Source organism: Calypte anna, chromosome 1 (assembly GCF_003957555.1).
Source record: "Calypte anna isolate BGI_N300 chromosome 1, bCalAnn1_v1.p, whole genome shotgun sequence".
Taxonomy (NCBI): Eukaryota; Metazoa; Chordata; class Aves; order Apodiformes; family Trochilidae; genus Calypte; species Calypte anna.
In genome coordinates, this window is record NC_044244.1 from 180,227,979 (window position 1) to 180,242,899 (window position 14,921).

General features: G+C 37.9%; 1 protein-coding gene across 2 annotated transcripts in view; it reads left to right on the top strand.

The window, feature by feature from the left end:
• ZDHHC20 (zinc finger DHHC-type containing 20) overlaps nt 1-14,921 on the top strand; it is a 48,437-nt gene that overhangs the window by 24,380 nt on the left and 9,136 nt on the right. For both annotated transcript variants that reach the window (XM_008502330.2, XM_030446071.1), the window contains exons 4-10: nt 755-875; nt 2,242-2,311; nt 3,463-3,495; nt 4,355-4,475; nt 10,706-10,838; nt 12,479-12,605; nt 13,768-13,857. In XM_008502330.2, coding sequence (XP_008500552.2) covers nt 755-875; nt 2,242-2,311; nt 3,463-3,495; nt 4,355-4,475; nt 10,706-10,838; nt 12,479-12,605; nt 13,768-13,857 — 695 coding nt within the window. The remainder of the gene's footprint in view (nt 1-754; nt 876-2,241; nt 2,312-3,462; nt 3,496-4,354; nt 4,476-10,705; nt 10,839-12,478; nt 12,606-13,767; nt 13,858-14,921) is intronic.

Consider the following 14,921-nt stretch of genomic DNA (forward strand, 5'->3'; position numbering starts at 1 on the left):
CAGCGTCCAACTCCACGGGGGCTTGTGAGCACACTGGGGTTTGTGGGGATTAATGGAAAAGATCATAATTTTCAGAGGGTACCAAACTAAGTGAGTAAAAGCTTTCCAGGTTCTTCTGGTAAAGCTTTACATTTATTTCAGTGAGGCTTAAGCAGGAATGTTTGTCATGCTTCACTCAGAATTGTACCACTCTCTCAAACATATAGGCTTTGCTGAAGTTGCTTTTAATACAGTCTCATGGATTTTGAGGCTATCGTAGATTACTTGCTAATGAAAATACCATTTAAACTCTTTCAAACTTCTGTGCCGAAGCCACAAGTCCACCCCTCTCCTTCTCCTTCCCCCATCTGGCTTGTTCCCCTAAGTCAGACAGAGGAAGTGGGGAAGAGAACTTCAGTGCCCTGTAGTAGCAAAAGACTGTTCACAGATCACTTAAATTTATGCTTAGCAGAAATTAAAGAAAAGTTTGTACTGTCTTAAAACTCTTCCTTTGTGTTGAAGGGAAAATGCTGTAGATAATGTAAAAAAGAGAACTAATATTTTCTTTAAAATATGCCCAGAACCATCATGGAGTTTTAAGTTTCCTGTATCCTTTTTTTTTTTTTTTCTTGGGGGGGGGGGGGGGGTTGGGGGGGGGTTGGTGGATGGGAGTTGTCCAAAAGCAAAGGATAAAGATATAATACAGTCCTTTGAAGCTTGACTAACACAAAGTAATAAATCAATTCAGTTCATTCAATTTCTCCAACTGTCCTAGTTCTGCTTGTCAAAATCTGATAAAGAACAATATGAAAAAGAAGAGAGACCAGAATCCCAGCAGGAGATTTTGAGAAGAGCTGCTAAAGACTTGCCTATCTATACCACAACAGCATCGAAAGGTGAGCTGTAAAGATAATTCTGTGCTCCTGAAGCTGCTGGTTTAATTCAGTGAAATTCATTTGATGTCACTGAATAAACAATCTATTAAGCACATATTGCAAAGGCTTTGACCTTGTTTGTTATTTGTTTGGGCTGTTTTGTTGTTCCCTCCCCCCGCCCAGGAGAAACTGTAATCCTTTGTCTGGGGATCTCAACATGTAGCCAGTATTTGGAAATTATTTTTTTTTTTAAGTTTTTCTAGCAAGCAGATAGGTAACAGCATTTATCTCTAATTGTCTCTATAAAAAATTAATACATCAAAGAAATATAGCTAGTGCAGCTAGAAATAGAGAAATTTAACTCTTTTGCTCAATTTTATAATGACTTACGTCCCCCTTTAACCTTTTTTTTATGATTTGTATCAGTTAAGCTGGAGTAGAAACAGCATACAGGCCAGACTTTAAGGAAGGAATAAATGTTGTTTCCTTCCTAATTGCAATTCAGTACAGAGCTAATTATGGGCTATTTCTGTATTTGCCTTTAATACATATAGGCATTTTTATTCCAACTTATGTATGAATGATCTGTGAAACTGCTGTCTTATGCATATGTATATTCTTTAAAAATGTATTATTTATATATATATGTGTGTGTGTGTGCATATATGTGTTTCAATTTCTTGAAACTATTGAGTTTTCCAAAAATATAAACTACTCAGAGTAAGTGTTACTGAACTTTCCTGTGACTTTCCAGACAAAGACCTGGCTTTTTTAGCATACAAGCCTCCCTTTAAGGGAATCCCAGTCTTAAGTTCCTGGAGTGGTCTGGGATGCTCTTGCCAGCTTTTAGCAGCTCTACTCAGCTGTAGGTGTTGCCTTTCCTCCTCCTTTAAAAACTGACTGTGCTGGTGTCTTGCTTCCACTGAGCAGAGACAGAAGGCTTGTTTAAAAATATCTAGAATGAGGAAGAGCTAATTTACTGAACAGTCTGCTAGATCACTATTTGCTAAAGAGGACAACAAAATAATGCAGAGAGTTGGCTTTCTGAAAGAATGTAGTTTCACAATGAAAGTGAGTACCCTGTCCAGAGATGAAAAGCAAGCAACCAAAGGGGAGGATAAAGGATGGGAAGACTGTGGAGCCAAAGAGTAAATTAAATGGACTTAATACACTAGTATAGGTGAAGGTGTTTTAAATATTTTACTATGTTGCATATTTTAAAAACTCAGAAGTACCTATCAAATGAGAGCAGGCACATGAAGGTCTTTGAGAATGGTTGTGGCAGGGGAGGGCAGGAAACTTTAAAGCTTCAGTTCATGTTAAGGGGGGAAAACCTTTGAAATATTTAATGAGTTCTAATGACTTGACCCTTGCCACCTGAATGCAGCAATCAGATACTGTGACAGATGCCAGCTAATCAAACCTGACCGCTGCCACCACTGCTCTGCTTGTGACATGTAAGTTACTGAATCTGAAATTATTCTCTCTCCTGCAATTATCACTTTAGTGTCTTCATTTCTTCAGTGTGTCAGCCTTGCATAGCAGCAGGTTTTATTCCTCCTTCTTCTCCCAGACCCCCAGTACCTGGATTTCATGAAAGACCAAAGTTCCTCCTGTTGGTGCCATGTTATTATTGCAGCCCCATTATCTGAAGTGGCAGAACTTTTTAGGAAACGTGCTTGCAGCTTTCTAAAACACTGCTTATATTTTAAAAAATAAATAAAGAAAGCAGTGACTGGAAATAAGGAAAGGCAGGTCTGAGATAACAGCATCTGAGATACGCCTGTTATAGAACTCTTCCATTGTATCTTATTTCTGCAGCCTTGAAACAGGTGTGTGCTAATAATAATGTTCAAAATCTTTATCTCAAAGATTGGCAGTGCAATTACATGCCTTAACCATTTCAAAGACATCACTGTTATTCCCTTGCCTTATTGTGAATCATCAGACAAGTCTTTAAGGGCACAGAAGACTGAGGCTATGAGTGAGACTTCAGTAGGCTGAAGCACCTAAGACACATCTTTTGGCCAAAATAAAATTTATTAACAAATACAATGAATGTCTGTGTCTCTGAAATGTCTAGGATCTGTCCTCATACTAAAAATGGATTCAGATGGTATGTGGACTAGTCAAATTACTGACTGTGCTGCTCTTTTACTTAATTGTCTTTATAAAACAAGCAAGGAAGCAGCAAGCAAAAAAAAGGTAGCACAAATAGCCCCAAGGCATACTGTTGAAGTGAATGCCAGGCTAACATACCTTATCCACACAACTCTGAAGGGCCATTTGGATTTGTTTTCTCTCAGTATGGACATAAAACTAGTGTGGAGTAATGAACTACAACATGCTCAGTAATGCTCCCTCTGTTAATTTAAGAGATTTTTTCTTAACTCTTCTGAATCTCACTTGGTCCTTTGGGGTGAAAGGATGGCTGCTTTAATACAGAGAACTGGCTGTGGCTCAGAACTTGAAAAAGATACAGTGTCACAAAATAGTTTTAAAAATAAATAAATACAAAACCCAAGCCCTGGACATGTAGAAGCTAGAAGTATGTGTCTTAGAAAAATGTATTTTTTACCATAGCTTACTGGAAATTTGTTTCTTTCAGATGTGTACTAAAAATGGACCACCATTGTCCCTGGTAAGCTTATAAAAACAAAACAAAACAAATCGGTATAGTAGTGATGAATTTGATCCTACATGATAAATTACATGCTTCTTCAAAAAATGAAACATTGAAATAAAACTTGATTCTCACAGAACTTCTTTAGGCTGTAATATGTGAAAACAAATTTTGCTCCTAGTATCTGCTGCAACATCGAGGCCCAGTAGCCCAAATCATGCAGTTTCTCCTTGTACAGTGGAATCCTGGCATTATTGAGACCTATGAGTCTCATTATGAGATGCCCATGATGGCATTTCTTTCTTTTGCTTACTTTGGTATTGTTGCTGGGAGAGGAGATCCCCACTACACTGTGAAAATCAGTTCTCAATTCTAGATGTTGCATAAGACCCCCTCAGACAGTTGCTCTTCTGCAGTTTATTTTTACTGGTAGTCAGTAAAAATATTACCTGCTGCCACTATAAAACTGCTGCAACCAGTAGTTGACTTGAGGGTGACCAAAGCAACATCCATTGTAGTTGATGGAGTGGTTTGTATGATCTTTCACAATGACTGCAGTTAGTTCATGGTGTGAGAGATGTTTCCTGTGCAGGCTGCACATATTGCACACTTTGCCAGCTCATGTCCTGTCCTGTAGAACTTGCTGGAGAACAAAATTTACGTGATGGGCCCAGATCATTTGGACTAAGGAAAGAGACTTAATTCAAAATGGTGTCTTAAAATGTTTCTAAAACACTAGTGCTAGGCTGTTTTGGGCATACCACTGACAGACATCATACACATTATGCTCTGCAAAAGCTGAATGTACTGGGGGTTTTTTTGTTGGTTTTTTTTTGTTTTTTACTGTATCGTACTAACCTCTTTCTCTTCCTTCTAGGGTGAATAATTGTGTGGGATTTTCTAACTACAAATTCTTCCTCCTGTTTTTAATGTATTCCTTATTGTACTGTCTGTTTGTTGCCGCTACAGTCTTGCAGTACTTCATAAAGTTTTGGACAGTAAGTTTCAAAGCTGTTGTTATTAATTTGTTTAATTTTGCATGTGTTATTGGAGGCTGTATCAGCATGTTGTCACTCACCATTTACTCTCTTCCATAGCTCATTACCATTAATACCATCAATTGGAATGACTGAAGCAGGAGAACCTTTAGAATATTAATTAATTAAATGTATTACAGTGCCCCAGATGAGTAATTGGGGAAGAAGTTCTGATGTGGACATTGCATTTTCTCTGCCCCATGAATATTGAGTGCCACAGGTCAACTCAGTTCTTTCAAGACTATTAGATATAGATGTGTACATATACAAAGAACTGGCTGTATCAAACAATTGTGTGTATATATATATATATATACACATAATATATGTGTATATATCTATATACACACAAGTACATATAAAAATACTGACAAACATAAATAACAATTTTGTATCTTACTAGACTTGTTTATGGATAATCCGCTACCAGAGAAGGCAGATTAGTTTCTTGGGAGCTGACTGAGCTCTGTTTTAGAGTCCTTGGGTAGGTGTGTCAGAACTTCATACTAGCAGCTTTTATCCATCTGATACGGGTAGAATGCACATCTTCCTTGCAACTCCTGTCAGTTGTCAAATGATCAAAACAAATACATGCATCTTACTAGATGTAATAACATGTATGGGAAGGGCAAGCATCTTTGTATGTCAGTGCTATATTCCACCTATCAGTTTTGTTTCAGTCACATTCCAGGCTGAAGAGTGTGTCTTCTGATGTTGTTCCCTTTCATCTCCAAAGCCCCATATTGTGCCTTCTTGTCTCAAGGCAGAATACTCAGTATCAGAATTCTCTTAATCAGTTTCCATTAAATAGTATGGGAAAAATCTGTAAGTGGAAGGCTCTCCATCACATCTTTATAAGTAAATAACAGCACATATTTCTTGGGCACTAGTTGCTGTCAGAGTAGCTGTGAAAAGCAGACAATATCTGTAGCTGTAGAAATAATCTTTATTGGAGCAAAGAGATGTTGCCATGTCAGGGCAAGAGAAGCTTGATTACGTATTCAGAATAGCTGTACTTTGGGACAGTTGGCATTAGACAGGTAAGATTAGTGCAAGGAGTACCTACATTTGTATTCATCTAAGCCTATGGGTCTCATCTGCCAAAATACTGTGTTTCTCTTGGTCTGTCAGTTCTGTATAGCAGCTTGTCACTGGAGAGCAAGGAACTACATGGGAACTGAGCTGTCAGTATTGTGTGAGATGAAAGCTACAGAAGTATTTTATCAGTCGTAGCTGTGGCTTGACATATATTGCAAATGAAATGGTCTGACTCTGCTTTTCAGTCTTGCTTGACTGTAAATAGTTAAATTTTTAATTTGTGAATGTGCCACTCCCAAACATCTGCCTTGCTGCTTTCCAGTGCTTTGTGTGCAATTTCTAATGAAAATGTAGGTACGCTTTTACATATTTCCTAGTCAGTGCTTGAGTCAAGAAATTTAATTTGCTTTGTCAGCTCACTTCATAAGTGTTAGTGCAACAAAAATCCACAGGACATCTGATCACCAATGAACATTTAATACCAACATTTTCAGCAAGCCTCTTCCAAAGCCCATCGGACACAATATTGAAGTGGGCCCTTGAGCAGAGGAAGTAAACTTAAGAGGAATTTTTTTTTAATTATTAAGCTATTTGAAGTGCTTCCTGCAATACTTCTGAAATGTGACAGTAGACAATGTAGTTGTGTGCTTGCACTTGTTGCTTTCATTTCTGGTTGCATCTAAGACAGAATCTGGTGATGCCATAATCTTATCATTAGAATAAGTCTCTGACTCCCTGTGCTTACATTCAATCATTTTTTCCACAAAGTTTATATTCCTCTGATCTTATAATACCTCAATTAAAGTAGACTTCCAGAAAGAGGTGGCAGCACCATAATCATGTATGTAAGCCATTGGCAACTGATGCTGGCTGCACAAGAGAGTCTTGGAAACTTCTCTCTACTTCTGTATCTAGATGAAAGACAAATACTGCTGACATGTGCTTCAGTGTATTGCTAATTCTCAGCTTTGGCTGCCATAGCATCAGACAGATTACTGTTTTGACATTTTCTGCTGAGGCTCTCAAGGTATCTTTTTCCCCCATGAAAGCTTGACTATCAGAAATATTACAGCTTCAGAAGGTAGTGGGTTTGGTTGTGGTTTGGTTTTTTGTGGTTTTTTTTTGCTTCCTCACACGTTTTTCAGAGAAAGTGTGCAACCAGCAGCTTTGTATAGTGAGCCCTGGGATGGAAAATGAACTGCTTCTTGGGGAGTGCAGCTTTCCTCAGTTCAGAATTTGTAGTACTGAGGTTGTGAAGGTGTATGTGCTAACTACAAAAATTTTAATAATCCTTTGGTTTGCACTGTTGATAATGCTTGCGTAGACATGACACAGAAATGCAGATGCTTGCAAGCATTGTGAGACACGTACACCAGACAGCCTCTTCTGCTGAAGAAGTCTTTTCCAACTTGCAAAAGCAAGTCTTAAGTTGCATCTCTCATGTTCTATGAATAAGTGCTGAAGAAAGATCTTGATACTATTCACACAGTGGTGGAATGACCACACTAGCTATAAATATTTACTACCAGCTCATACAGATGTTAGCATTTCTTCTGTAGCTCAAGGGAGCATGAATAACTCCTTTTTTATACTTGTAAATACCTTTCCTATATTCATTAAGTTTTTACTTCTATCTAGGAAGCTGTTAAAAGATGAGTGGATAAAACCTCAGTTAACCAAATGTATTTGACACAAACATGAGCACTGGCTGAACGCCCAGTCCTTGCTTCCTTGTTTACATAGTGCCTAGTGGTACTCTCATTCTTGGTGCACTCCCTCTCCCTTGAAACTTCTACATTTTACTGCTGTTTTCAGTGCCTTACCCTGTCCACCAATCCTGAGTGGCAATCCTGAGTATATCTAATTCAAGGGTCTGATACTTGTTCTGGATGATGGCACATGCTTCTGTAAAACTTTGATTAATAACAACAAAAAAAACCACCACCACCACCACAACAACAAAAAGAGGGTTCCAGAGCCTTAGTTAGAACTTATTCCTCTTGCATATACACATAAGGACATAAACCAGATCTCCTTAGGATTTTTTCTAGATTTAATCTAGACCTAGCTACTACAGATAGGTAACAAGTAAAGCTCTGACAGCCCATTTTTTTGTTATGAGATTTGTTTGGGGGGCTGTGTGACCTGATGGATGCTCAAATGACTATGCTTGTGAATGAGTTTTTAGAGTACTCTTTAGAATAGTGATGGGCTTTAATCTATTATCTGTGTTAAGAAGCCCAAATTTATTGTGCAATTTGCTTCCCTTTGTAAGCTCTGCAGCTTTCTCACCTGCAAGTCTCTGCTTCTGTGCTGCTACAAAGCATAATGATTTTAATGTCTGAAGTTTCATTCTCTGATAGAACACAATTATGAATAAGAACACAGCTGTTTCATTCACTCAAAGCCTGCATGCTTCTCTCCAGAAAGGAATTGACCTTTTTTTGAAAGATGCTTCAGTTCTGCAACTGTTATTCAAGAACATAAAACCAGTGGCTGAAACTAGATAGACATAAAATGTAAATGTTCCCTGGGGATCCTGCAGATTGATCAGACATAATTGAACAAGTCCTTCTGCAGGTTGTAGAGCTTCTGTGTTAGAAAGATGCAACTGGAATGAACTTTTATTTTCTGGCCCACAAAGATACAGAGACTAAGCTACTGCTGCACTGTGAGCTTCAAAACCAACTGGCCTGAGAATTCTTTATAGGCAACTGTTTGTTTAAATAGTCAATTCCAGGAGAGTCATAGAAGTAAGAAAAATTAACTAGGAAATTTGGAAGCACTGCACTGTGCTTTGAGGTAGGTAAAGTAATCATAGCTTTAGCATGACACTTAAGAACAAGCAGTAATTGGAGTATGTATTTTGGTAGCCTTGATTTTGAGGGATCACAGAACTTAATACATCCCTGTGGCAGGGGAGAGGGGGACAGCTGCAGAAATTCTCCAAGGAAAACTGCATCCAAAAAATGTCAGTAAATAAGGAAACTGAACTTACATGACAATTGAGAGAGCTGGGCTTTGCTGTCATTTGGTTACTCTAGCATGATCTGATGGTAACCAGCGTGTTTTAAAATGCTGGATATGTCTGCCTAACTCCAAGGTAAAAGCTTGCATTCTCCCTAGGTCTTCTGCACAGAGAATGCCATAAATCTTGCCTGCAACAGATTCATTAAGTGTTAGCATCTTAGCTAAGGTGGCTAATATAATGCTTTAAGTATCAATTTTGGAATTTAAAAGCTAATTTAAACTAAGCTTTCCTGTTTCTTGCTTTATTTTCTTAAGGACTGGTTCAATTTCAGATGTTTGGCTAAAGACACATCCCACAAATAAATTTTCAATATTAAAGGATGTTGGGAAGAAGAAAAACTACTGATCTGTTTTGGCTTCTTTTTTTAAACAAAGAAAATTGTGCAAAGAATGGAAATTTGTTTTCTTAATGGTTTTGACTGAAACTATAATGGTAATAGATACGTCCTGAAGTAGGAAAAAAATTTATAATTTGCAAGTCATAGCTTCATACCTCTAGAGTATTCTGAGCTTTTCAGACCTTTGTGAATGGTTTCCTCATACAGAACATTCAAGTAACTTGTCCTAGAAACTAATAGCAAAGAATGCATCTGTTGTAGTCATGTTGTTCAGGTTGAGGAACCCCGTGGCAGTGATCCAATTGCAATCTGAATAGCAACACTTCTCTGCTTTGCTAGAAAGTTTCATGTCTTGGAAGTTAGTAGTGTGCTCTTGTGTACTCTCCCCTCCTTTCTCTTGGAGAGCAAGGGCTGAGGCTGCTGATGGGCGTTGGAACTTGGCACACTTGTGCACACCAACCATCACTTTCTTAACAAAGCCTGTGCTGTTTTCAAACACTCATCCTAATGTAATTCCAGTGTGTAATAAATTGTCTTTGTTTGCGCAAAGCTTTGCCGCAGGAAAGCTGCAGAGAATTGTCCAAAGGTAAAATCCAATTTGCTGTAATTATTTCAATACTGTTCCTACTATAATTTTTCTAGTCCAGTCTTTCATGGTAGCTATTTATACCATCACAGAAGAAGACTTGTAATCTGTGAATATAGGCAATGTACAGGATTGTAGATATACTTATGTGCACTTGATCTTAAACTGAAGTGTGGTTTAGTCTAAAAAAAGAAAAATCAGCTTTACATGAGTGGGTATACTGAACAAGCTAATGGAAAAAGTAATGGCAATAATATTAACTAACCAGCTGAATAAAAACAGAGTTTCTACTTTCATAGTGCTGTCAAATGCCAACTAGTTGGTACTGTGATTTTGAGGATATAGCAGTAGAAGAGTATTGTTACAAGTCCCATTGGCCTATTGAACACACAAGCTTTAAAATAGTTGGGGTTTGGCATGGACCCAACTATTCAAATGGGTGGGAGGTTATTTTTTATATGGTAGTTGCACTGAGATTGTTGTTTTTCATGTATGAAAACACTTCTGGCTGGCCAGATGTGGCAGATGTGTTTTGCTAGGTACATGCTGATCATTGCCTTAACCTTAGAGATCAAAAAATTGACATCTCTTTCAGGGCTTGCCTAGGAACCATTCAGTCTTAGAAACACACCATGTGACAGCCATTTCTCTTTCACGTTCCTTATACCAGTTCAGAAGTAGGTTTGGTGTTACTTCCTTGCCAGGAAAGTGTCTGGAATTGTTTTTGTAATTTCTTCTCTTTAAAGAAAATGATTTTGGATGTGTTTTCTCTGTGTCTCTTTGGGTGTGCCTGCACAGTTAGTGTAGGAAACAAAGTCTGGGAAACATACAGTCCAGGTTAATATATAGTATAGGAAACTTTTTTCCTTCCCTCCTAAATACTGTGCATTTAAAAAAAAACAACACAACTCAATTGTACACAGCACTATAAAACAAAGTGCTATAAAACAAATGAACACACACACTCATGCTATAAAACTCATATGTACCCATCAGTGTTAAATGCTGTTACACACAGCTTCATGTGACATGGAAGGAAAGCTGGGCTTGTGTTTTTTTGTTCATTGGACATTTTTTCTGTGAAAAGTGAGATGAAAGACCTGTCACAGAATAGGTGTGGCAGAAAATGTTTCACAATAATACTGCATTCGTTTCTAAAAAGCATTAACGTATTAACCTCTTTCTCTCTTTCTCCCCAGAATGAATTGCCAGATACCCATGCAAAATTCCACGTACTCTTCCTTTTCTTTGTGGCAGCCATGTTCTTCATCAGCATACTGTCACTCTTCAGCTACCACTGCTGGCTAGTTGGCAAAAACAGGTCAACCATAGGTCAGTTAATTGGAATATGGAACTGTTCCTTGTTGAGAAAACCAACAAGTCAATGAGAATTTGAGGCCTGCAGGATATGCCATCACATATAAATGGAATTTTTAAATATTGTGCAATAAAAAGTGTATTTGGTGAAAGTAATTAAATGCGAAACAAACAGGAAAATGAAGTATGTGTAGGGATCCTCTGCTGGAGCCAAACATTGGAGTCATCGTTAATGTTAATTTGTTTTGTTTGTAATTTTGAGATTTCTAGGGCACTGTGCTTTTTTGTTGTGGGGTTTTTTTTATAGTGTTAAGTATGTAACACAATTATTACTTGCCAGTAACCTTGTTGTTGCAATACTTTGAGTAGCTAGGTGGCCCCAACCAAGATGAAGGCATTATTGTATGTGAAAATACTACATTTTGAACCAGATCCAGAAGATACTCTTAAATCCTGTGAAATAAAATCGACCTCACTATTAGGAAGTGGCTTATAAAAGCAATACAGTAAAAACGGAAATATAGAAATACTGCTATACATTTCCTGAGTAATACCAGAGATTCACATAATTTCTATGCCTAAATTTTTTAAATGGCACTCACCAGCATAAGCAATTAGTTAAAATATCTGAGTTCTTGCTAAAGCATTTTCTAATGTGTTTTAAAAAGAAGGGTGAGGGGACAGGGACTGGTGGGTATTTCCACAACTGTGAATAGGTCATAGTCTCATACTTTTCAGTCAAAGTTAAATTTCTGTCCTCAAAATTAAGTGGGTTGATTGAAAATGAAATAATTTTCAGGTGGCTAGAATTTTTTGATGGAGGAAAAGGAAGTTTTTTTGATTGCTTGTCAAGAGGATTATTTGAGTTCTTTTTCTCTTGATGTATCTACAGCTAGAGAGTATTCACCATCTCTTCTTCAGTGTTGAAGAAAATTTTAGCATGTTCCTTGCCTGAAAGTCAGTGGTCATAGTTATCAGCACAGTTAGTACTTTATTTACTTTCTGGATCATGACTGTAAGAAGACAAGCTGTTGGTATGGGGAGAGCAATGAGTCCTGTTGGTTCTGTTGGTATGGGGAGAGCAATGAGTCCTATTGGTTCTGGGCCAAGGGTTAAACTTGTCTGACTGGAAAAACAGTGGTGCTTTATTGTAGTTTGTGTTGTGTCTGTGGTTTTAATGAAATAGATCTTGTCTTTCTCTGATGCCACTTTCTGTAATTGAACCTCAGACCATAACAGAAGTGGAAAAAACTGTTCTGCATGGCTTTATGTCCAGGAGTACTTACAGTAAATTGTTTCTAGATGAGGAAGTCTTCTGCTCAAAGAAGGCTTCAAAGGCCAAAGAGAGAGCTCGTCATCAGTGGCTAAGGGAAGTGTTATCTGATGGTGCTTAGCTCGGTCTCAGACCTGATGTAAAATGTAAAGAAAGATGACTGTTTTGCTTAGGTGAACTTTTTACCCTTCATTTCTATTTCTGTTACTAATGCTGGGTTGCTTTTTTTCCCCCACTCTTCGATGGTGACTTTTTCTCTGTAATCATATCAAGATTGTGTCACCTTTCCCAACACTGTTCACAGTAGAAAAGTTTGAGGCTGTTTATTCATCTTCCGTCACTCCTTGTCACTTTAGAGATATTGTATGTTTTTCTTTTGCAGAAACATTTCGTGCACCCATGTTTCGAAATGGCCCTGATAAAAATGGCTTTTCTCTTGGATACAGCAAAAATCTGAGGGAGGTTTTTGGAGATGAAAAGAAGTATTGGCTAATCCCTATCTTTACCAGGTATTCAGTCTGATAGTGAGTAAACTGGGGAATAAAGTTACTCTGTCTCTTTCACCTGGCTTCCCCACCTCCTAAAAAACAAAGCACAACTGAAAAGCCAACTTGTAAACCTTCACAATGAATATTGTTGAATATTTGCAATTTCAAAAATTATACATCTTTTGGTGGTAGTAGTAGTGTCTGATTATAGAGCAGAAGTGAGCAACTCAGAGGAGATACAAGTGTGTGAACTTCAGCTGTACTGAAACAGCATCAGTTTAAAAATACTCCCCTCTTAACCATGAGAAAAAATGACAGCTTTGCTGTGGCTGTAGATTACTGTTTTAGTATTGAAAACCACCTGAGGAAGTGCATGTAAATAAGCAGCAAGGCAAAAAAAAATCTGATACAATGCAAATTTTCTTTTAAAACTTCAGCTGAGTTAGTCTTAGGGAGTTGCAGACAAGCATCAGAAAAGCTTGATGGATCAAGAGTGACCTGCTGCCCACTCTCACCACTAAGAAAGTCAGAAAAACAAAGTAGGTGCTGTGTTTCAACACTGCTTTTGGGGGGTTGTGTATCAGTTTAAAATGCCAGTGAATCTATTTGTGAAACTTAGATCTGATAGCAAACAGCAGAGCTAATGACAAGATTTTAAGTTGGCTTAGCTGTTTGCTCAACTACCATGACTTTTCATGGGTTTTAGAAAAAAGATGCTATAATGTAGATGTACCAGTCTGCTTTGCCACAACGTTATATCCTGATGAAATTTGCTCTAAAAGAAGACTTAGCTGACTTCAAAATGCTGGGCAAAGGGGAAGGCTTGACCACCAGGACAATAGTTATGCTACAGTTTCTGGGGTTATAAATACCAGGTAGTCTGACTGTCTCTTCACAAAGACTAGGGCATGGTCTTCAGAAACACAGTGATGTTTCTGAAATGTGTAGACTACTGCTGTGCTCAGCAATCCATACTGAATGATAGGGTGGGAATGTTTTGAGCTCCAGGTTTTAATTAACTGATGATCTGGCTTGGTGGTAGAACTGACTTGCTCAAGTCTGGAGTTCAGTGCTGCACTCAATAATTGATTTGAGCCTGTAGTGTTTGCCTTTTGCATACATACTTATTCAGTTAATTAAAGTCCACTACAAACAGTGATTTGGATCTTTGTTTCTGGCTTAGTTTGGGAGATGGTTGTAATTTTCCAACTCGTTTGGTGATTATGGATCCAGAGCAACTCGCTGTCTCAAGCCAAAATGAACCTGCCAAAAGGTAAGTGTGTGTATATATATATATATATATATATATAAAATTTAAGATACTGATTTTGTTCTGCTCCATATTTCATCTGGATTTCTAAAAAATTCAAAATTATTTTTCTAATTTTTGTATACTTCTTGTCATCTTCAGAGTGAGTTTGTAAGTCTTCAGACAAGGACAGAACGGATCAAGACTAAAAAATGGTGCTGTTTAATGCAGAAAGCCTATTTCTTGGTACCTGTAACAGAGGATATGGATTTAAGGAAACTAATACAGAATGAGAGGTTATTGGCTCTTAGCATCAATCAAAAAAGTCCTAATGAAGACTAATCTTTGGAGGGAAAAATTAAAAATAAAAAGCTTAAGATATTTTTTTGATTGAGAGAAAGGCCAGGTGTTAATTGGTATTTCACCTCCTCCAGTATGCTTTAATGAGGGATGCTGAGACAGTTTGCAAGAGAGGTAAATCACTGTGGCTATTTATTTCTGGGGTTTAACACTGGAGAGTTTTAGTTCTTTACTTTTTATCCCTCCAAATCTGCACAGTTTGTATCTGTAGTGTATTTTCAGGAAGCCTGTTTTAGATTCAAAGACCCGGGAGGGAGTATGGGAAACTTCTGAGGGAGTTTACATTTGCCATTTCGGAAGTCTTCTGTATAGTTCAGTGAATGTGTAGCTGAGTTTCCAGGCCTTAAGGGGGGTTTAGTGGGAAGATTGAAAAGAAGCTTCTTCCAGTGCATAATCACCTGTGAAATTTACACAAGAGCAGGATCCTCATGCAAACAGTGGAGTATCCTTTTCTATTAGGAACATGTTTAGCAGAAGACCCTAGCATTTACTGATGGTTATGCTGTTCTTCCAGACAGTACTCATTAGGTTTTCTTTTTGACTGCGTGGCAGTAGCAGTGTTGTCAGGATGCTGTTTCATGTCTGTCTGTGTTTTTTTGTTCACTAGAACTGCAAGTGGTCTGTGTCAGGTAAGGGTCTAGACTGAGGACTGGAACAAGCCTGCAAGAGAAGAAGGGTTGAAGGCAGGGGGGCATTTTTGGTAGAGTGGGCTTTTTTGTTTGCTTTGC